Source organism: Stomoxys calcitrans, chromosome 3 (assembly GCF_963082655.1).
Source record: "Stomoxys calcitrans chromosome 3, idStoCalc2.1, whole genome shotgun sequence".
Lineage (NCBI taxonomy): Eukaryota > Metazoa > Arthropoda > Insecta > Diptera > Muscidae > Stomoxys > Stomoxys calcitrans.
Genome location: NC_081554.1, coordinates 151,106,612 through 151,129,728, shown reverse-complemented (window position 1 = coordinate 151,129,728; position 23,117 = coordinate 151,106,612). Strand labels below are relative to the sequence as shown.

At 38.5% G+C, this 23,117-nt stretch overlaps 4 protein-coding genes and 1 long non-coding RNA gene across 5 annotated transcripts; 3 read left to right on the top strand and 2 right to left on the bottom strand.

Moving 5' to 3' along the window:
• Window positions 1-1,522: 1,522 nt before the first annotated feature.
• On the bottom strand, window positions 1,523-3,318 carry LOC106086312 (tubulin gamma-1 chain). The gene is made up of 5 exons (XM_013250942.2): window positions 3,222-3,318; window positions 2,968-3,170; window positions 2,321-2,911; window positions 2,049-2,183; window positions 1,523-1,987 (listed from the first exon to the last, which is right to left on the bottom strand). The coding sequence occupies exons 1-5, from the start codon at window positions 3,268-3,270 to the stop codon at window positions 1,601-1,603; spliced, it is 1,365 nt and encodes a 454-aa protein (XP_013106396.1). The 5' UTR covers window positions 3,271-3,318; the 3' UTR covers window positions 1,523-1,600.
• A 365-nt stretch (window positions 3,319-3,683) lies between these two features.
• On the top strand, window positions 3,684-5,213 carry LOC106086318 (uncharacterized). Its single transcript, XR_001221118.2, has 3 exons — window positions 3,684-3,778; window positions 3,849-3,883; window positions 3,946-5,213. It is a non-coding gene; the product is annotated as an uncharacterized LOC106086318 (long non-coding RNA).
• LOC106086324 (uncharacterized) lies at window positions 5,168-9,652 on the bottom strand. Its single transcript, XM_013250954.2, has 3 exons — window positions 9,321-9,652; window positions 5,994-6,160; window positions 5,168-5,933 (listed from the first exon to the last, which is right to left on the bottom strand). Exons 1-3 carry the CDS (start codon window positions 9,634-9,636, stop codon window positions 5,379-5,381), a joined length of 1,038 nt encoding a protein of 345 aa, XP_013106408.2. The 5' UTR covers window positions 9,637-9,652; the 3' UTR covers window positions 5,168-5,378.
• A 586-nt stretch (window positions 9,653-10,238) lies between these two features.
• Window positions 10,239-11,179, top strand: LOC131995626 (uncharacterized). The gene is made up of 3 exons (XM_059364409.1): window positions 10,239-10,354; window positions 10,413-10,669; window positions 10,945-11,179. The coding sequence occupies exons 2-3, from the start codon at window positions 10,441-10,443 to the stop codon at window positions 11,094-11,096; spliced, it is 381 nt and encodes a 126-aa protein (XP_059220392.1). The 5' UTR covers window positions 10,239-10,354; window positions 10,413-10,440; the 3' UTR covers window positions 11,097-11,179.
• A 3,610-nt stretch (window positions 11,180-14,789) lies between these two features.
• On the top strand, window positions 14,790-22,753 carry LOC106086323 (tubulin gamma-1 chain). The gene is made up of 4 exons (XM_013250953.2): window positions 14,790-15,193; window positions 15,294-15,496; window positions 15,565-16,155; window positions 21,980-22,753. Exons 1-4 carry the CDS (start codon window positions 15,145-15,147, stop codon window positions 22,502-22,504), a joined length of 1,368 nt encoding a protein of 455 aa, XP_013106407.1. The 5' UTR covers window positions 14,790-15,144; the 3' UTR covers window positions 22,505-22,753.
• Window positions 22,754-23,117: the final 364 nt, after the last annotated feature.

The following is a 23,117-nucleotide window of genomic DNA, read 5'->3' as shown; positions in this document are numbered from 1 at the left end:
TACAACCGGCTGCCACGGGCTTGAAATTTTGCACAAATACTTCTTATTAGTGTAGGTCGGTTGGTATAGTAAATGGGCCATATCGGTCCATGTTTTGATATAGCTGCTGGTTCATAACCTGATATAGCTGCCATATAAACCGATCTTGGGTCTTGACTTCTTGAGCCTCTAGAGTGCGCAATTCTTATCCGATTGGAATGAAATTTTGCACGACGTGTTTTATTATGATATCCAACAACTGTGCCAAGTATGGTTTAAATCGGTCCCTAACCTTATATAGCTGTCATATAAACCGATCTTGGGTCTTGAGGGCGATCCTCTAGAGGGCGAAATTCTTATCCGATTTGAATGAATTTTTGCACGTAGTATTTTGTTATGATATTCAATAACTGTGCCAAGTATGGTTCAAATCGGTCCATAACCTGGTATAGCTGTCATAGAAAGAGATCTGGGGTCTTGACTTTTTGAGCTTCTTGTGGGCGCAATTCCTATCCGATTTGGCTGAAATTTTGCATGACGTATTTTATTCTTACTTTCAACAACTGTGTCAAATAAGGTTCAAATCGGTTCATAACCTGATATAACTGTCATATAAACCGATCTTGGATCTGGACTTCTTGAGCCTCTAGAGGTTGCAATTATTATCCGATTTGCCTGAAATTTTGTACGACAGATTCTGTCATGACCATCAACATACGTGTGTATTATGGTCTGAATCGGTGTATAGCTCGATACACCTCCCATATAAATCGGTCTCTCTATTTTACATCTTGAGCCCCCAAAGGGCGCAATTCTTATTCGAATTGGCTGACATTTTACACAGGTCTCCAACATATAATTTAATTTTGGTCCAAACCGGACCATATCTTGATATCGCTCTAATAGCAGAGCAAATCTTTCCTTATATCCTGTTTTGCCTAAGAAGAGATGCCGGGAAAAGAACTCGAGAAATGCGATCCATGGTGGAGGGTCTATAAGATTCGGCCCGGCCGAAATTAGCACGCTTTTACTTGTTTATTTTTCAAAGACATTTGTAAACCAATTTTTAACTTATAGACAGATTCAGATGGCCTACAAAATTTACAATCATTTCGCTGTATCATGTTTTGAAATCCGATTCTTCAGTCAAAAGTTATGCGGGTTATGTTTTGACACTTCATTCGCGTCATATCAAAGTGCTTCAAGGGGTGAAAGGGAAAGTGAATGTTAGAAAACACCAGGTGTTGGGTAATATATATTTCCAGTTGTAATACTAAATAATCCCAGATAGATCTGTAAATAGCAATATCTTCCGTTAAAACTTATCCCTCAATTAGACTTCTTAAGATCCAATATGCCCCCAATTATACCCGATTGCGTTACAATGTGACGAATACGTGGTGGTAGGATCAAATTCTTGATTTCATGAGTCTTTTGAAGGCAATTTACATCTGTTGTTTGTTAATCATGCCTCCCAGTAGGCCAAATTAAATGTCATTGTTGTATACCTCGTATCAAGGTGTATTTAATAAATACTCCTTGATTTTATATGCTTAGTATATTTACTTTCATATGTTATTTATAAATTTTCCTTATATCCTAATATTTAAATGCAGGCAACTTATTCACCACGACTTCTTGGCACCCATTGCAAGTAATTACTTTGCGTTGCAGCCTCATATTCCTGGGCCAAACAATCGATTACATCTCGCGAGTTATCCAATTCTGTGAGATCCTCTTTAAACATGTCTTCGCGACGAAATTGATCCAAAAATGCACCACGTTTTCTCAACTTATCATACTGGGCCAATGCACGATTAAATAAAGATGTTATGCCAGTATGATTGGCCATCATGAGGCCAGAAACTTTATGATTACTCTGGACATAGGGTGAGGAACGTGATAAGGCCACTTGTATGCTAGCCGGTCCCCATGGAATGAATTGGGCAAGTTTTCGCTCACGAATACGCTGCAAAGACTTGTGAACTTGGGTGGGATCAACTTCGCCCTAGAGGAAAGTGAAAGCAAATAAAATCTTTTAAATGGAACAACAATTATGAAAAACATACCTGTATGATATTCAGTATAGAGATGTAGCAATGATGATTTGTTTTATCCGGACCCGACGAAACCATCATATTTTTGGGCTGTAAAAGGCGGCGCATGACATCTAAAACCGTGGTTTTGCGAACATTTACATTGGTCTGTAAGAATAAAACAAATGCTAAAAAAAGTGTTCAATTTTTCTGCGGTTGCTGATGGTGGCCACAGGAAGAAATACTCAAGCATAACTGTTGGCATCTCCAAACTTAGAATAAGAAGAGTATTTTTCCGAACTTACATCATTATCTGTTGTCAGCGGTGTATATCCCGTCATCAGAAAATGTAACTGAGGTGTTGGTATCAGCGGAGCCGTCAAGCCAATCAAATTGTTATTCATATACGATGGATATCTCAGAGTGGTCGTACTAACAGACATTATTGTCGACACCAAAGTATTAATTTGTGTGAAAGTAGGATTTTCAATATGCAAACGATCCGAAGCTATGCGATTTAAAGCTGTATTATCCAAAACTACAACACAATCAGCACAATTGGTCAAGCGTTTCAACGTTAGCAAAGAGTTATAGGGCTGGACAACAACATCACTAATCTCATCTTGATTTGGAAAGACGCTGTAGGTTTGCAAAAGTTTCTTAGGAAAACGATCTGACAAACGTTCCAGCATATAAGAACCCATACCGGAACCAGTGCCCCCAGCTATGGAGTGACACAAAACGAATCCCTCTAACGAATCACTGCCATCTGCTTCACGATCGATAATATCAAATACTTCTTCCTGGAGTTTTTCTCCTTGGCTAAATCCTGAAGCCCAGTTGTTGCCAGCACCACCACCATGTTTGGAAAGATAAACATTTTCGGGGTTATAAAGCTAAAAAAAACTTGAGCCAATGAATGCTTTTTGATACTTGCAGCTATAATACCAACCTTGGCATATGTGGAGGTCATAATTGTGTGTATTACTCTAGGCTCCAAGTCGAGCAAAACTGCTCTTGGTATATAATGATTATCATCGGCCTGGTAAAAGAACACATCTTTGCGGTCTAGACCATCTGTGGTAAATTCCTCCAACATGCCAGTGGGTGAAATGCCGTGTTCCAGACACAGGCGTTTCCAAAATTCGAAGCCAACTGAGAACAACAACACTAAAGTATAAAATTACGCTAACACAAAAAACTTACTTTGATTTCCACATTGTCCCAATTGCAGAGTAATAATTTCACTGGGCATTTTTTACCAATAAACAAATAAAACAATTAATTTTTTGCTATGATTGCTCTGCACAACATGTGTAAAGTGATAAACACCAACTACCGTTACAATTCGAAATTGCCAAGTGATTGAGAAAACCAACAATGTGGCAACGACCTGTATGCATTAGGAAGGTTCTCATGGTTTGTACAAAGCGACACTACCGGACGTTTACACTAAGCAACATTGTCGAGGGTACATGTAGGAAAGCACAAGAGTTTGTATAAGGTGGGCAAATATTCGTTGAACATTTGACCTGTTCGCGTACTTTGCAGGAGAGTAAGAATGGCCATTTTTATTGGAAGTCGTCGTACTTTATTTGCCAGCAGAAGAGAGCACGAGAGAGGCAGATTTTGACAGTTCTAAAATAGAAAATTTGCCAATTTCAACTTTGAACAGATGTTTTGTAAAGGTCAGCTGTTTTATGAAAAGCAGCTGTTACATGAAAATACAAAAGCTAACACCAAAATGGATTAAAAAGACAGAGGTAGGTAAAAAAAATATATTTTTATTGGTAATTATTAAATTTGTTTAATATTTATTTACTTTTAATGAAGTTTCAAGGCAGCCGCCAGTGTTCAGTTACAGAAAAGTAAGTGTAAAATTTGCGGAATTTGGAAAATCTTGAAAAATTAGAACGTTGTATCCTTCCAGACACCAAGAAAAGATCAATTGTCGGTTTCATCCTCATCGGAGAGCTACGATGAAACCAACACCCTTCCTTTAAATTTGTTAAGGAGGCAACATGCTGGCATGGGATTGAGTGGGTCTGGCTGGACAGTTAAACAAGTGACAGTGGGTTTAGAAGAAATTAGTACAAATTAGTCTGCCAATTGTGAACGGATACAGATATCTTCAATGATAACACATAACCAAATGGAAAGCTACCTTAGCCTCACATCAGTGGTCGCAGCAATTTGTCTTGCCACAATATCCAGAAGAATTAGGTGATTAGTCCAAGGTTTCTTTTTCAGCACACCAAGTTCTGACGACAAGGGACTTGAGAACGTTGTAGCAGTTGTAGTCCTATGCAGCCTTCGGAATGCATGCTGCTGCTGGCGAATGGAAATTGTCCAACGGAAGTATTGGGAGGAGTAGTCACTATGCGTCTTGCCTACCGATGAGAAAAGGGTGATCGATCTGGACAACTCCTCTTGCTCGTGTCCTTTCCAGGTTTGAGTAGCGGGATCACACTGCCTATCTTCCTAATATCGGGTACTATAATAGTATTCAGATAGGCTTAGGACAGTTGTATGGTACTCGACTCCAGGCAGATTCAGAATCTTCAGCATCTGTGTAGGGATTCCGTGTGGGACCAGCGCCTTGCATGACTTGTCGCCACGGATGACATTCGTAGCTTCGTGCACGGTAAATTGTGATGACTGTCCAGTGGCACGGAGATCAAGGATATGACGAATGGCTTCCCTTCTAGCCTTTTCACTCTCGGGTCAATAAATTGCAGGCATTTTTTATTTTAAAACAATGAGCAGAGAATATGCGAGGAAGAAGATGGCAACAAAGATAATGCAAACAAAAATCTCTTTGTTGTTAGCTTCTTCTTCGGCCAGGGTTGACGGTATTAAGATGACAGATTTTTGTTTGCATTATCTTTTTTGTTGTCTTCTTTCTCCCATTTTCTCTGCTCATGTACGCACATATATACTAACACGCACACAAATTTCTTTGTGTGTGTTGGCAAAACGACGATCAGCTTGATGGCAATATGGCGGATTGTGCCATATGATTTGTGGTTGTTGTACAAATGAGACCACAAATACACATTTAATTTTTTTTTTTTTTGAGTTTTTCTTGTGAAGAGTTCATCTAAGTTTTGGACGTACCAGATAACATATAGTGAAAATTTTAAATAAAAGGGTTAATATTTTAAAAAAATTTATTAGATAAAGCAATTTGGGTTTACAAGATATATTAAAAGGGTAAAAATTCTTAAATAATCACAAAAATTCCTTAAAAATGGAAAAATCTTTTAAATTACTTTATAATAAAAATCATGCACAATAATACAAGCACAAAATCATGTCACTGGACTTATAAAAAATTTAAATTAAACACAAGGCTAAAAGCTATTAAAATTTTCCCAATTTTTTCACTTGGTCAAATGTTATTTTACGCTCTTCTGCGTAAGCCAAAAAATCCAAACCATAATGTAGAATCAATTTAGTCAATATCAAAACATCTGACTCAGCACGGTGAAGATTATCGCAGGGTTTGCTGAAAACGCGCTCATAAATATTGCCCAATTGATATTTACCCTTTGGAGGGTACTTTGATTGCGGTTGAAATGGTTTGGAGAACAATTCTCTTCGTACTTTTAGACCTGTGGTGCGCTTGACTTGATTTTTACAAGGTGTGGTTTCAACTTCACGCTTTCTCTTCTCGACTTTTGTTTTGCGATGAGGAGTAGTTTCATTGACTTTTCGCCAATCGATGGCGGCATTATCCTCCAAAGGATCCTTTGTGGCAATTTTCGTTATCTCTTCGCTACAGGCTTTAGATATATCTTCATCACTTTTTGGACTTTCCATTAATGTTTTGGCAATATTAGCCATTTCATATTGTTTTTCATCCATTTCAATAAAAGCTTTTAAAGAGTCCACACAGTAAATGGTAGAAGGAACAGTCTGCATCGAATTAACGACTCATTATTATTTTTATTTGACGAGGAATAAAGCTAAACTTACCATATTTATTTTTTCAAAGACATGTCTTATTACAGGATAGTCAAATGACCAACCATTATGGGCCACAAAACAAATTGGTTTCTCAAGGCGTTCCAAAAAGCCTAATAAACAATTGGCAGTGTTGATATCAAAAGATGCTTCGTTGCACAACATTTCATTGCAAAGACCTAGAAGAAATATAAATAATAATTGAATTAAGTAAATAGATGCGCTTGCTTGCATTCCGGAAAAACAAATATAAGGTACAAAACTTTCACCCGACACGGGATAACTATAAGCACCACACAGACTAGAACTTTGTGTTCTTCGTTATCGCGAAAAGCTTAGCTGGGAGCTACCGAGTGCTTCCAAAGGTTGCGGATAGTGGAATGCTACATACGGATACTGGAATGCTACATAACTGCAGGTATCGCGTGGAGAATCTCAGTAAGGCCAGGCGGTACCGGCTCTTGCTTAAATACTGAGTGCCTATGGTGCTCGATATGACAAGGCGAGTTATTAGCGTCTTTAAATAACCAAAGGCCATTCTGTTCCGCGGCGATCGGTCGTACAGACGAGATCGAGCTAGCTCTCCTATAAGAGCTTGACGAAGATCGCGACCACCACACGCAAATGTGGCTACAACAACAAAACTTTCAAATTGTAATTTGGGGCCTCCAATGGAGCTGGCAAACTATCGATAATGGCAAAATTCGATTTATTCAATATTCCTAATAATAAATACACGAAAATGAGAATGTAGATGGATTTATTTAGAATCGATAACAATGCACAGACCGACTAATACCAAATTTTTAATAAAGTCGGTTGGAAGTAATGAGAGAAATCTTTGTACAAAAGTTTACCCTAATCGGGTGAAAATTGGACCCATCTTGTAGGATACATTCAGTGTCGGATTGCTTATTTTCGTAAAATTTTTGAAAAAAAAAAAACAAAATTAACTTTGCTGGTAATATCGATAGGAAAATATAAATCGACAATGAGACAAACAATGATATATCGACAGTGCCATCATTAGCAAAGCCTGGCCAGATATCTGGGGGGCTAAAGTCCTTTGAAAAGGGATAAAAAAGAGATAATTCGATCGAAAACAATGAAATGGTGCTTAGCCTACCCCCAGAGGTCTTTCTGCACTTATGAGTGCTATCGATATTTTACCCCGCACGGGATAGCTGTGAACACCACACAGGCTGAAACATGGAGGTCCGATCTGTTTGGTGTTCATTGCTGTGACGAGAAGCTTAGTTGTTAGCTGCCGGGCGTGTCCACAGATTGTGTATAGTGGAATGGTCTATACGGAGTAGCTGCAAAGGCAGTCGCGGACAATCAGCGGTATCGAGCGGAGAGGACGGGCGGCATAGGCTCTTGCACAATTACTTTTTTGGCAATTACTTTTTGGGCAACCCAATACATACCTGATTGATCCGATGAATTCCCTCATCGGCAAGGGTTGCCGCCTCAGTGTACTACACACTGCTACAACAACAACACACATCAGCCACGGCATGCACCAAAAGGCATCTGATACGACCAGTCACACAACACTATTCAATGACAGCGATCAAATCGATATTACGGAAGGAACCAGCCTTCGCGCAGACCAAGGATATCAACCTTATACGCAAGTATTCAAGATGGTTTCATCGAGACTGATCTCCCTTACTCGCCGAAAAGGTGGATTGTGAACAATATGTCTGTCGTAAATCATTCGTAGAGTTTAGAACAGTCACACTAACATGGTTCACAGGACCAAACTGTGTTTATGTGAGCATCAGCAATCATCAACTAAATGAAATAGCTTTGAAAAAGAGGCAGCCGAACGGAGCCACACGAGGTTGACCAAATACTCGTAAACATTTATCTCCAAGATCTAGTGGAAGTTTTTAGTAGTCGCAAATTGAAAATCTATCTACATGGACAAATGAGGTTTAAATTGATCATGAAATCAAAGACGATGGACAAAATATTCCGATAGTAACCGCCAGAATCACAAAGTTTTTGTGGCTCGATTCTCTCATCAATATAATGAAATCAGCTGATTTACCGAATTTCCACTCACTGGTTTCATCTACTTGATTCTGTCGAATATCCAGATCCAGAAACTTTGCGACTAACATGGAGTGCGCCCAGAGGGATTTGGCGATTTGAGGGATTTGAGACGAGTGTTTCTGGCTAGGCAGTCGAACAGGCGACGAGTGTTGCGTAGTCCCACGTCACAATCGGGACACACATCCCGCACGTTGGCATCAATCAATTTCTTCAGGTGAAATAGTAAGCGGTCGTTCCCCAAGGACCAAGGAGGCTTTTGGGCGGTGGATACCTAGCCACAAGATGATTTAGATGCTCTCTGCGATAACAGCGCAGAAGGTATTGCTTAGACAGCACGTGGTTTTGTTTTCGCACTGGTAAGTTCTTTGTCTTCTGATGGAGGTGGACCATTTGAGAACCGTCAAGGTTTCTTTGTAAGCAACTGCAGGCAAGTCACTAGACTTGGCGCATCTCTTCGGATGAATCTCAGTTAAGTCGCCAAAAGTGACTGAGATCCTGTCACCCCTTCTACCGGGTTTTGAAACCGACATAACAGAAGACCACAGCTTGACTACAACGATACCTAAGTTACATTATTCTAAGTGTTCCAGCCATAAAATCCGCTTATGTTAGTTGACTATCCTGTTTATCTCCAGATTCAGCTCGTTGATTCTTGGATTAGTGGGGTCTGTGCAACGAATCCCATCACGCCTATCTGCATGTGCTGGGAAATTGGGCCGTAATTGGGGTATTCGACCGTCTGGTATATCGTATCGGATTTGAATGCTATCCCCATACACTCCATTTAGGGTCACAAGGAGCAGGCGAGAAGGGTCTATACTGCACAGAATGGTGTATCACGAAGGCCAATCCCCCACCTCATCCATCTAAGCAATCGTTACGTAGCACATTGCATCCTTTTCTTTCGTTAGTACCAGCGAGATGGGATTCGAGAACCCGTCACCGATCCCCTTACAATGTCCCCATACAGAACGGGTTATTGTATACAATGTATACTTACAAAACGCCGTAGCTATAACAACAACTTTCTTTTTACCTAGAATTGATGCCAACGTGCATCACTTGTAGTCAGGGATCAGGATCACACGTCGTATATTGACACTATAAAAGAAATTCATAAGAACCACTTAGATTCACTTATAGTGAATCGTGAACAACGGCCATTTTCCAAAAATAAAATAAGCGCTCTGGCGATGGTAACAACTGCAAAAGGAGAACCTAACCCAACCTCCTTTAAGCTACTCCAATTACCATAAGGCCATCTCACCTGTTGTTTACCTGTTATTCTTTCCGATTCTGGATGTATCATCCTTTGAGGATTAACCATGAGTGTTAGTTTGTGTAAAACTCTAGGTAAATCTGGGATTTCCTTGGACAAATCTGCAATTCCATCCATGCCCCCACAAGACGACTTCGCATTTTTGTTTGCATGGTTCTCCGCTGCCTTGTCCGTCAAACATTGGGCAGAAAATGCATAAACACTCAATTCAGTTATTGAGCAGACATTGAATTGTTCCCATGGTAGACCATTTGTTTCTAAATCGATAACTGCGAGAGTTTTAATATTGTTATTTGTTTCACAGCCACTTTCCATAATATAATTTCACAATAGTAAAGTAAGTAAGTAAGTATGTTTTATTGAGACTTCTTCTTTCAATTTCATTACAGTACATGCTTAACGAATGGTTAACATTTAAACCTTAGAACTATACATGTCTTGTTCTAATACATATGTGTAGTACAATACGCTACATGCTATGTGATAGGGTTGATATGTGGAACATTCAATGGGAATGAATGAGACAAGGCTTGCTCTCGGCCTTTACAGATGTATACAGAGCTAAGTGGTCTGCTAAAATAAATACACTACTACAACTACATAACACTTACAAAATAAAAACAAAACGATTCTGCACACTCAGTGGCAGCGGCGTGTGTTTGGGTGTATATATGAAACATTAACATATGATTTAATGAATGAACGCGTGCGAAGCACGATATCACAGAAGGTGAGGATAATAAGATTGATAATTATTAAAGTCTTTTTACGATTATTAAAGTCTTTTTCTTTGTAATTTTTCCAGGTACATATGTATAAAGTTTTGATTGCACATTTAAGGTGAGTTGGGTTTATAATATAAAAGAAATGAATAAAAAAGAATAAAGTTGATATATATGTTTATCTCTAGGATTTTAGCCCCTATGAGAGCCGGTTGTTGCCTTTGTGTAGAATTGAGGTAGGAGGCCGGAGTCGTTGTCAGTAATTTCGCTGAGTATGGCAATAGGAGAAAAATAGGCCGAATCCGACCATCGTAAGTTCTTCTCAGCGTTAAAAATATCATACAAAAGTGAATTTTCGTGGTTTTGTAGTCTCTCGCTAAATATCTTTTGATGGTGCATGGCGTATTTACATAGTGGCTGGACATTTGCGGCGTCATATATGATGTTATTGGAAAATCTTTTGATTGGAGTTTCAAAGTGTTTGTTTACGCATTTTCTAATGATTTTGCGTTCAAAAATTTCAAGTTCGGAGACTACTACAGGAGAAATTGAGAACCAGATAGGAAATCCATACAGCAGTAATGACCTGATTGCAACTTTATACAGCAATAGTTTAGTGCTTTGCGGTAAGTATTTGTTATTAAATAGAAACGCAAATGAGGCTGCTATTTTCTTTGCTTTCTGTAGTGTGGCTCTCGCATGTGAATTAAATTTCATCAAGTTGTTGAAATTAATGCCTAAGTATTTAATTGTATTTCTGAATGGAATGTCGACACCATCCAGTGAAAGTTGAAGAAGTTTGCTCTCAGGGACTACATTTCTTGGGCATTTCCCTGAAGCATTTCTGATGCAGATGGCTTCAGATTTCAGAGCATTAATTCTAATCCCCCATTTCTTGTAGAAATCATTTATCAACTTGAGATGAGCGGATGCATTGCGGAGAGCCAGCTGAGGAGAAGGATGATGTCCATATATCAAGCAGTCGTCGGCATACAAGACTGCCTGCGAGTCTCGGCTGGTGTGAGGAAAATCGTACAAAAGAATGTTAAATAGAAAAGGCGCTAAAACACTCCCCTGAGGAACTCCACTACCGACGCTGCCCGGAGATGAAATCGTATCTTGAATCTTCACAGTGAAAAAACAGTTCGTAAAAAAACTATTCAATATCTTTATCAAGTAAGGGTCTACTCCAATCTCTACCATTTTATACAGGATTCCCTTGTGGCACGCAGAGTCAAAGGCTTTTTCAATGTCAAGCGCAATGGCGACGGTACAGGATTGGATTCTGAGATTCTGGATAATATCCGTGTGGAATTTCAACAGTGCATGTTGTGTTGAGTGGCTTTTTTTAAACCCAAACTGATAATCGGAGATAGGATTTACAATGAACTCATTCTCAATCTTTTCTTTTAGGATTTGTTCATAGATTTTGCCAACGTTGGAGAGCAAAGAAATTGGACGATATTCAGCTACAGTCTTGCTACTTGGCTTTTTCTTGATTGGTATTATGATGGCCTTTTTCCACTCCAACGGAAAGTACCCAAGGTTTGTGCAGTTGTTGAAGATACATTCAAGAATTTGTAGTGAAGATTGTGGTAAGTGTTTCAGTATGAAGTTTGAAATTTTATCAGCACCGCTAGACTTCTTATTATTTATATTGCAGATGATGTTTCGGATAGTGTCAGTGCTGGTAAAGTGGAAAGTATCGGGATTCTGTATGGCCGGGAAGTTTTCACTAAAATTATAAATTTGGTGTGGCAGCGGCGTTAGAAAATCTGCCACTCTTGAATCATAGTCACTAACTGGGTTTATTGGTGTTCTTTGGCTGAATGTTCTCTCATACGTCACTTGGAATTGCTCGGCAATCTCCGCTTTGTTGAACAGTTCGGAGTCGTTGTGCATTATGCTGTGACAAAGAGAGGACTTGCTTTTCCCCACTATATTATAGACCTGCCTGAATGCTGATGGCCCCGGTCTGATGTTTTGCAGTTTTTTGTTGAAATGTTGTGTGTTTTCAATATTTATAGTTTCCTTAATTATCGTTTTGAGCAGCTGGATCTGCTTCGAGAGAATAATATATTCCTGACTTCGCCTGTTGCCTGTTCTGTGAAAGATCTTTTTAAGGTCTTTCTGCCAACTGTGTTTTATTCTAAAAAATCGCTTCACTTTCTCAGAAAGTGGAAGCTTGTCCTGATGGACTATAATTTTGCGGGAATGGGCATCGTGTACGGAGGTGACAATGTTGTTGAATCGGTCTATGAAGATGTCAATTTCATTGACTTCCAAATTTCTATTTGGAGGAGGCATAAGGCTCAAGGAAGCAGAATCCAGATCATTTCGAAAATTTATCCAATTGGTGTCTTTGTAAGATGTATAAGATTGGGGTGCTTTCGTGACAACTTCAGAGGAGTGAAGATTCAGTTCCAATTTTATTGGATAATGATCCGAGAAGGTAGATAGGCTTGAAATTCTAAAGTTTGCTTCTATAGTATTCAAAAGATTTGGGCTGACGAGGAAATGATCAAGAAAAGATGGGCCATTTGGGTAGGAAGGCGAAGAGTCACAGAGTCGGACAACGTCCAACGCGTGATCTAGCAGCCAGGCCTGCAGTGTTTTGCCGTTTAAGTTTTCGGAACTGTCACCCCATGAGAGGCTTCTGGCATTCAAGTCGCCACCAACAATAAAGCCATCGAATCTAGCAAGCAGGTCTAACAGCCTGTCAAGATCACTTTGAAGTCTTTGCACTGCATAACTGCAAGGGATATAAATAGAGCCAACTAAGATTCTTTTTTGGGTGTTGTTGAACGATGTATTTATCTGAACGAAAGTTGAGTTCAGACCAATGTCGGTGAATACAATTCTATTGTATTCGATGTTGTTTTTTATCAAAATTGCTACCCCTAAGGGTGAACCATCATAAACAAAGTTGTAGCCATCAATTTTTAAGTTTCGTCTCCTACGGAGATGACATTCTTGGATAAGTCCAATATCTATTTTGTTGTTTATCAGGGTGTTACGCAGGTCAATTTGGCGACTTAGATCAAAAAGAGATCTAACGTTGAAGGTAAGTACATTTATTGATCTATGGATCATTAGATTTTACTTTTCTTAGAAGACGCAAAAATTCTGCCTTTGCCTCTGTCTTTGACATAGTCTGATATTCCATGAGGAATATACTGATCTCTTGCTCAGTTGTGAGCTCCTCAGGCTCCAAGAATAATTTGGCAAGATTCAGAAATTGTTCAATAATTGATGATTTTTTTGGGGTAGTTTGATGGAATAGGTTTGCGAAAGATTTTTCGGTGAAATTAGTTGTAACATTAATGGCTTTACTTACATTGTTTTTTGCGGTAGCATTGTTTTGGATGGCTTTATTTATTCTTTCCTTACGCGCGGCAGCGTATTTTTTGTAGATGGGGCAACCTTTCCAGTTTGCTGGATGGCCAGATTCTTTGCAGTTAGCGCAAAATGGATCGGAGGTATCAGTTTTTACACGGTCGCAGGCTCCAGGTTCGTGTTGCTTATCACATTTAACGCAAGTATACGCCGAATTACAATTGCGTGAAATATGTCCCCATCTTTGGCATCGATGGCATTGTAAATCGCTCCTTCTCTTCGGTTTCTCCCAGGAAACAATTTGATTAAGAATCCCCCGAATGCTGGAAACGTCACCAATCGTCTTGCTAGGCTTCAAGGAAATAATAAACAGACCAGTGTCAATATTGTTCTTTATTGATGTAGAAGTTTTAAATTTGGAAATAGTATCTATAGTCTCTGGAGCCAGGACATCTAGTTCGGCTTTAATTTGTTCCACATCAGTATTGGAATGTAGGCCACGGATGATAACAGAATCTTGTCTCAACTCTTTAGGAGTGAAGGAGTGAGATTTTATGTTTTTCGATCGAAGAATTGTCATCATAGAAGTATGCGTATTGACATCGGCGAAGTACAACTTACTTTTATTTCTATTGACGTTTTTAACTTTAAAAGAGCTGTCTGGTATCTTCGAGCGCAGATCATCCACCAACTCTTTTATGTTAACATTATAAAGAAAAATTGGTGGGCACCAATTTTTCTTTTTCGGTTCAGGAACCATCTTGGACTCAGAGGTACGTTGTGTATCGTTTGTACTTGCCTGCTTGACGGATTTTATTTCCAAATCGCCTAGCACACCCAGTAAGGAGAATCTGTTTTGATCATTAATGTTGTTAGCTGAAATGGCTTTATTAAGCTGGGAAATGTCGACATTTTGCGGTAAAATGGAGTCATCATGCCTTAGTCTCTTGCGTTCGTTCTCAGTTGTTTCGCGCTCGTAGGAGCTTGGTAATGTATTCGCCGCCTTTTGTGCATTAGACGATGAGGCCACTACTTCCACGACATCATAATCCATGTCGGGTGGTGAGGATCCCGGCATCACGGTTGCAAAATACGCAATTGGATGCCTGGAGGGTTTCAGTTTATTCTCAGTCCGTTAGTAAAAAATTATAAAATTTTTGCAGTAAAAAAAAGACGTCTGCTTAGTCGAGACACAAAAAACCTCGATCTTCACAATAGTAAACAATTACTTCTCCTCTCCTGCCAGAGTTGAATAAACAAATTATTGTTGGGTTTGGGCTTAAATTGTTGGTTATTCGAATAACCAAATATGAGTCACTTGTTAATGCACGCTTTACACTTCATAACCTCATCAAAGAATTAGACATGGAAAATTTTCTAAATGAATGAATTTGAATATTAAATAATAAAATCAATATGGAAATGAGTTTAAAATAAACAGATAACAGTACATTTCATGGCAGTTCATGAAAGAAATTTTCCAACTGCCGGCTTGTGATTTGAATAGTCTTTCGCTTTTTTCAATAGTGGCAACACTGTAAGCACCCCATTTTCAATCAGTACCCGCTAGTCATGCAATCACTAAAAAATGCCAATTTAATTCTTTTGGTCAAAATAAAAGCGAAAACAACAACAACTGTCGTTTGTTTTTAAATTTTTTTGTTGTAAACTGGACACCAGCGCTATTCGCCACCAAACAAACCGACAAATGTAAAATAAATTTGTGAAGGAATTCCTTTAAAAAGTTGGACAACGCAAGCAAAACATGCCGAGTGAAATAATTACGCTCCAATTGGGGCAATGCGGTAATCAAAGTAAGTATGCATTAAAAACTAACCTTTTTGGAGCTCAAAACTGAAAAAAAACAATGTTTTTTTTCAATATTGTTTCTAAAATATCTTTTAACGTATGTAGTTGGTTTCGAGTTTTGGAAACGACTATGTTTGGAGCATGGAATTTCCCCCAATGGTGTTTTGGAAGACTTTGCCACTGATGGCATCGATCGGAAGGATGTGTTTTTCTATCAGGCCGACGATGACCACTATATACCACGGGCGGTGCTGCTCGATTTGGAGCCCAGAGTTATACACACAATTATGACTTCTCCTTATGCCAAGGTTGGTTGTTTTCTGTGTGTTAGTATGTGTATAAGGTTATGTTTTTTTCTCCCTAATTTATGTTTCAGCTTTACAACCCCGAAAATGTTTATCTCTCCAAGCATGGCGGTGGTGCCGGTAATAATTGGGCATCTGGCTATAGCCAAGGCGAGAAACTACAAGAAGAAGTGTTTGATATTATAGATCGTGAAGCCGACGGCAGTGATTCTTTGGAGGGATTTGTTTTGTGCCACTCCATTGCCGGTGGTACCGGCTCCGGAATGGGTTCTTACATTATGGAACGTTTGTCTGATCGTTTTCCCAAAAAACTTATACAAACTTATAGCGTTTTTCCAAATCAAGATGAAATCAGTGATGTCGTTGTACAACCCTACAATTCTTTACTTACCCTTCGTCGCCTGACCAGTTGTGCTGATTGTGTTGTTGTTCTAGATAATACAGCTTTGAATCGAATTGCCACAGATCGTTTGCATATACAAAATCCCAGTTTTTCACAAATCAACACCCTGGTATCAACCATAATGTCAGTAAGCACAACGACTCTTCGTTATCCTTCATATATGAATAACAATCTAATTGGTTTGACGGCACCACTTATACCAACGCCACAACTGCATTTTTTGATGACAGGTTATACTCCATTAACTACAGACAGTGATGTAAGTATCAAAGAAGTTTTATTATTTAGAAAATGGTATCTAAGTTAATGCTCCCCTTGCGCAAATCTTTTGCTACAACATGAAATGAGTTGTTCGATATAAGTCACATATACAAAATCCTAGCTTCTCACAAATCAACACCCTGTTTTTAATAATTGGTTTGACGCCAGTTATACAAACTAATTTCTCCCTTTCTATTCCATATACTATTTTCTTCCTCCAAGAAAAGTCCAAATGGTTCCATTATACGGCATATGTAGCTTCTATTTTAAACGGACTTCCGATTTAAGTTTTTCAGTACCTAAAAAGCAGAATTGGAATTACATTTGAAAAAACTACCAGGTTAGGTCAAAACTTGCTTTGGTCCATTGTGTTCGCTCTAGAAGAGAAACAAGTCAAAAAGCACTGAGTTCGGCCGGGCCGAATCTTATATAGCCTCCACCATGGATTGCGTTCAAGTTCTTTGCCCATTATGCCTTTATAGGCAAACGAAGAATTATGTATAAGTGTTGCTATGCTAATGACCCTGAATATATCAGGATATAACCCGATTTGGGCCACACTTGGTTTGAATGTTGGATACCATAGATTAAGATTTTAGATATGTAATCGAAGGCATTCGTTCCATTTAAAAATTATATATAATTACATACAAATATTATAAATACTATTATAATATTTATATGTAATAATTATATATAAATACTCCCAATTTTTAATTTTATTAAAGTCGTCTTATGGATCTTTGAAATTACAGAATGCAGAAAATAATATAAAAATTAAAATAAAAAATAAAATAATACTAATAAATAATGAAAAAAAAAATCTAAAAAAAACGAAAATAAATTACTTGAAAGTTTAAAAATAAATAGAAATCATTGCTTCCCATATTAGATATCGTTGTTAAAAAATGTCAGCAAACCCGGATAAGAAATACTTCTTATATGGGATTAAGAAGTAAAACCGGGAGATCGGTTTACATTGCAAAGTTTCAGCCCAATCGGATAACAACTACCATCTTTAAAGGCTATAATCGGGAGATCGTTTTGGGTATGGGAGCTATATCAGGTTATGGACCGATTCAGACTATATATGGCACGTACGAGAAGACTTTGTGCAAAATTTTAGCCAATTGAGAAAGGGAATCCAGCCACAGAAAAAGAATTTTGCCGATAAAAAAAGTTACTCGACAATTACCCAACTCCTCCTTATCACCACAGACCCTGCAAAAAACCGCCTTCTCTTGTATCTATCACGACGGCTCAATGTACAACGCACTGATACAACAACAACATACAATAACAACGACGTCAAAGACATATAGTTGCAATGACCAGTTCGGAGTCTTATCAGGGAAATAGTAAAAGGTCAACCTTCCCAGTCCCTAGATATGTGTCCTTGGTCGCATTGAAAACTATCGCATTTACCTAAAGTTGTTCCCCTCTGTATCAACTCATTTTGTTGTTTTTGTAGCAGTAAATTGTACACTGAGGCGGCAGCCCTTGCCGATGAAGGACTCCATCGGGTCAATCCGGTACGCGCAACCGGCTGCCATGGGATTGCCAACTCATTTTCTATATGGCAGCTATAACAATTTTGGCCCAGATCGGTCCAAAGTTGGTAATAGCCTCCATATAGACCGAACTCTCTATTTAAGGTCTCTCGATTAAAGGGAGCATTTATTATCCGATTTCGTGAGTTGTGTTAGACATTTTTCAATTTGGTTCAGATCAGTCCAGACTTGAATATAGCTGCGATATATACCGATCTGCCGATATAAGGTCTTGGGCCCATAAATGACGCATTTATTGCCTGATTTAGCTGCAATTTGGGACAGTTAGTTGTGCTAAGCCCTTCGACATCCTTTTTCAATTTGGTTCAGATCGGTTCATATTTAGATATAGCTGCCTTCTCTCGATTTAAAGTTTTGGGCCCATAAATGGCGCATTTATTATCCGAAATTTGACACAGTTACTTATGTTAGGCTTTTCGACATCCTTGTCCTATAGAGTTCCGATCGGTCTATATTTGGATATAGCGGCCTAAAAGACCAATATTTTGTTCCACAAAATTGAACAGTAACTTGTAAAGGGTGATTTTTTTGAGGTTAGGATTTTCATGCATTAGTATTTGACAGATCACGTGGGATTTCAGACATGGTGTCAAAGAGAAAGATGCTCAGTGTGCTTTGACATTTCATCATGAATAGACTTACTAACGAGCAACGCTTGCAAATCATTGAATTTTATTACCAAAATCAGTGTTCGGTTCGAAATGTGTTCATTCACCGTAACGTTGCGTCCAACAGCATCTTTGAAAAAATACGGTCCAATGATTCCACCAGCGTACAAACCACACCAACCAGTGCATTTTTCGGGATGCATGGGCAGTTCTTGAACGGCTTCTGGTTGCTCTTCACTCCAAATGCGGCAATTTTGCTTATTTACGTAGCCATTCAACCAGAAATGAGCCTCATCGCTGAACAAAATTTGTCAAAATTTGAACACATTTCGAACCGAACACTGATTTTGGTAATAAAATTCAATGATTTGCAAGCCTTGCTCGTTAGTAAGTCTATTCATGATGAAATGTCAAAGCATACTGAGCATCTTTCTCTTTGACACCATGTCTGAAATCCCACGTGATCTGTCAAATACTAATGCATGAAAATCCTAACCTCAAAAAAATCACCCTTTATTTATTAGACCACTCAATATCCGTATTGCCGCATTTGGTCTAAATCGGACCATATTTCAATATAGGTGTAATATTATGAATTTTCCACCGGATTATGATGAAAGGTGGTTTACATATATACGTGAGGCGGAGGGTATCCAAAGTTTGGCCCGACCTTTTAACTTGTTTTTTATTTACAATACATCGCGCCACCACCACCGATCATTGTATGGGTGCCAACCTTACGTTGTGTTTGCTCATTTGCCATACCAGCGCCGTCGATAGTTGTTTGTAGGCTTTCATTTGTTGCCTCGCAACCAGTGCACTCATTTTTTACTGCAACACCGCTTTTCGTATGCATTTATATGCCACTCCTCTACCAACGTTCTTTGAGCTCGTTCATTTTTCAATCCACCACCTATTATCGTTCGTATGCGTTCATTCGTTATTTTGTTGCGTTCGTTTTTTTTCGCAATTTGCATTTGTTATGCCTCCGCCAATAGTTTTATCGCCATGAATTTTCGTTTCAGTCACCTGCTCTGACACAGCCGCCCGCTATCCTGCGCTTTTGTTTGACGGGTTCGGCATGCCGTCCGCATTACTATTGTCGTGAACTGGCTTACGGCACGCCACCAACAACTGTACTTTGTTTTCGCTCATTTTTTATACCAACACTGCCGATCGTTGTCTATGTATGGCCACATTCGTTGCTTCGAAGACTCATTTGTCCCACCATTGCTTTCATTTCAATCGGTGTCTTTGACATCGACATAAATGTTCACATCTACGATTCGTTGTTCTGCACCCTCGCTCATATGCCGTCCTCATCACTTTTGTCACCACTTTGCATCTCACATGCTACCAGCCTGTTGTAGAAATACTCCAATCGATATTTACTTGTTTATTTATTATTCTAATCAAGTATGCTTTTCCTATACATATATTATTTTAATGAAGTACGTTTTGTTTTCCTTGCATTGGTGTATAGAAATATTTTTTTTTTGTCAGTCAAAAATTAACCCACCTTTGAATTCTGTTCGTTTAATAAATCTTCAAATTAATTTTTACTAAAAATAAATTTGTCAATCCCGTGAATTCTTAATTACAAGAGGTTATGGGCCCAGCACGCTTCCACTGCGCCACTCTGCTCTGGTTCTATTCCTGTACGCCATAAACGCGACTGCTTTCGTATTTGTCTTTGCAGATCGTGCTTCTCTTTGCCAACAGTCTTTAGATTTATGCCCAAACTTGTCGCATTTAAAACATTTTCCATTAAATCGGGGTTTGGCTTTTCGAAAAGCATTCTTCTTACTTGAAAACGCAGCTTTTTCTTCCACATTAGCTTGATCACGATCCAAGAACTTTGCTTCTTCAGAAATGAGTCTCTCTTTCACGATGTTAAATGTCAATTGCCCATTTTCAATATTTTGCATAGCTGTAACCAGGGGGTCATATTTATCGGGCAACGTCAAGAACAGTTGTGCTAAAACGTCACTTTCTTCCACACAAGCTCCGGACAATTTCAGCTTCCGTATTAAATTTTCAAATGCCATTACATGACTTACAATTGAGTCTCCATCATTCATTTTCATCTTGGCCAATTGTTTTCTGATTAGAACTTGATTCGTTACAGACTTCTTCGCGAAAACAGATTGAAGGCTTTGCCACATAGCCTTTGCTGTTTCTTTGTCACGCACAAAACTAATGCAATCCGCATGTAGGAAACTCACTATTCTGTCCATTGCCTTTTTGTCCTTTTTCTTGAACTCAACTTTTTTAGTTGCATCATCTGGAGGGTCGCCGGTGAGAACTTCCAACAGATCCAGAGAGTCCAAATGAATTTTCACTCTAAATTGCCAATCATCAAATCCCTGGCCGTTAAACTGGGGAATTCCATGAACTTCCTTGATTTCGCCCATAACCTCTTGTAATTAAGAATTTAATAAATCTTCAAATTAATTTTTACTAAAATAAATTTGTCAATCCCGTGAATTCTTAATTACAAGACACCCTCACTCGGACACACCCCTCTGTCGTCCGCAGGTTCAAGTCGATAACTGCAAAATCACCTCACTCCTTGTGCCAAGGTGTGTATCTCACCGTGTATATTTGAAATCTTCCAATGCAATGCACCAAACAATTCCTCCAACAGGTAGAGAAATAATGTCTCTTTTTCTTCTACAGATGTATAACAAATTCTCTTGTAGAACAAATTCTTTTCTTTTTCTCCGTTAACACGAAAATTTATCTTTTCCTTTCCTTTCTCTCAACTTTTTTATCCTTTGTAGTACAGCTCGCAGTCTTTTCTATTATTATTCTTGAAAAAAAAAAAATCGCGTATGATCCCACTTCAATCTATCCGAAAGTCTGTCCGAAATCTTAACGAGAAATATATGGATGATTGACACTATTTCGGAACGAAATGTCGGAGGGAAATCGGATGTTTGTGACAGAATGCTATCAGAATTCTAAACCAAAATTATGGAAAACTCGCAAGAGAATTGGAGTTATCGTTACGACTTCTGAAAGATTTCTAATGTCGAGTCTTAATGAATACAGATGTATTTTCTGACTTGTTTTTATCGATTTCTGACCCAATTCTGGAATAAAATTTTGTAGAATTCCGACTTGTCTTTTCGAATTGCAACCGAATTCTTATAGAATTTGAATGTGTTTTGCGACAGTTCAAATTGCAAATCTTTTCTTAAACATTCCACCAAGGATCTTCTTTTTCAGGCGCATGTTCGCCTATGACTCTGAGCTATGGTGACCTCCAACAAAAATAAAGAAAAAAACATGCACTTAAAATGGCAAAAATATTCGATAATGAGTTCAGACATCGTTTAGAATTCCTTCCGAACTGTCGGGAAAAACTTTCTACCGGTGAAAAAATCCTGTTAGAAAAACAAGCACAAAAAAGACAAAAGAAATCCAACACAGACTTCAGAATTCGTTCCGAATTCCAACAGAACTGTCGAAACAAAAATTCCTAACATTTCAAACAAATAAATATGTGAAAAAACAAGCTTTTTTTGAATTCTGAATTCACTACAACAACAACATCTACCATCCATCATACTTTTTAAAGGAAAAAAACACATTTTAAAATACGTTCAATACATCATATATTTTTACTTTTTTTTTGCAGCAAACTGTCAATGTTCGTAAAACTACAGTTCTTGATGTAATGCGTCGCCTGCTACAACCGAAAAATATGATGGTATCAACTGGCCCCGACAAGACCAATCATCACTGTTACATATCGATTTTAAACATCATACAAGGCGAAGTTGATCCAACGCAAGTTCATAAATCATTGCAGCGCATACGCGAACGTAAACTGGCGCAATTTATACCCTGGGGACCAGCTAGTATTCAAGTAGCATTATCCCGCTCCTCGCCCTATGTACAGAGCAGTCATCGTGTCTCTGGCCTTATGTTGGCCAACCATACCAGTATTTGCACCTTATTCGAACGTGCCTTAGGGCAATATGATAAACTTAAGAAACGTGGAGCCTTTTTGGATCAATTTCGTCGCGAAGATATCTTCAAAGATGATCTTTCGGAACTTGATGACTCCCGTGATGTCGTCGACTGTTTGGTACAGGAGTATGAAGCGGCTACCCAACCCAATTATTTACATTGGTCGGCCAAGAAGGGTCAGCCAGAGTAATAAAATACTCAATATGATCATTTCCTTTATCACCAGTGACAAAACCTAACACATGTGTATTTTGCATGAAATTTTATTGATTGCTATAACTAAATTATAACCTCCAATCGTATCTAACTCGAATTTTTCATTTATTTCGTTATATTTCTTTTTATATGTGACTTGTGCGTTGCACATTTTATTTTCTTTCTCATAAACTATATAAATGCACAACTTGTTTAAATAATAAAGACTTGTTTGAAATCATAACTCTTGGTTTTTTTGACAACAAAATTGATTCCAAGCTTTTCTTTGCGATAGGCCATTTTGATTTTGTCTGGAGCAGACAATCTTCAAGCTTATCCCGGGAAGGCATTCAGTAAAAGTCCACTTATTCGATTACTTAGCACATATAGAATTTTTCCAGTTAGCACCGATCTGACTTACCTGCGACGTGGCTAGGCTCTGGCTCCTGCTTCAGGGATCAGTCTCACTGATGTTTGTCTTCGATCTTCTTTAGGCTCTTGTATTTTTCCAGTTTTTCTGCTTAATTAAGCCTCCATCTTTGTAACTTCCCCGCCTCTTATCAACATAGAAAGAAGCGTATGTATTGATATCCATTGCTTGGTTCTTC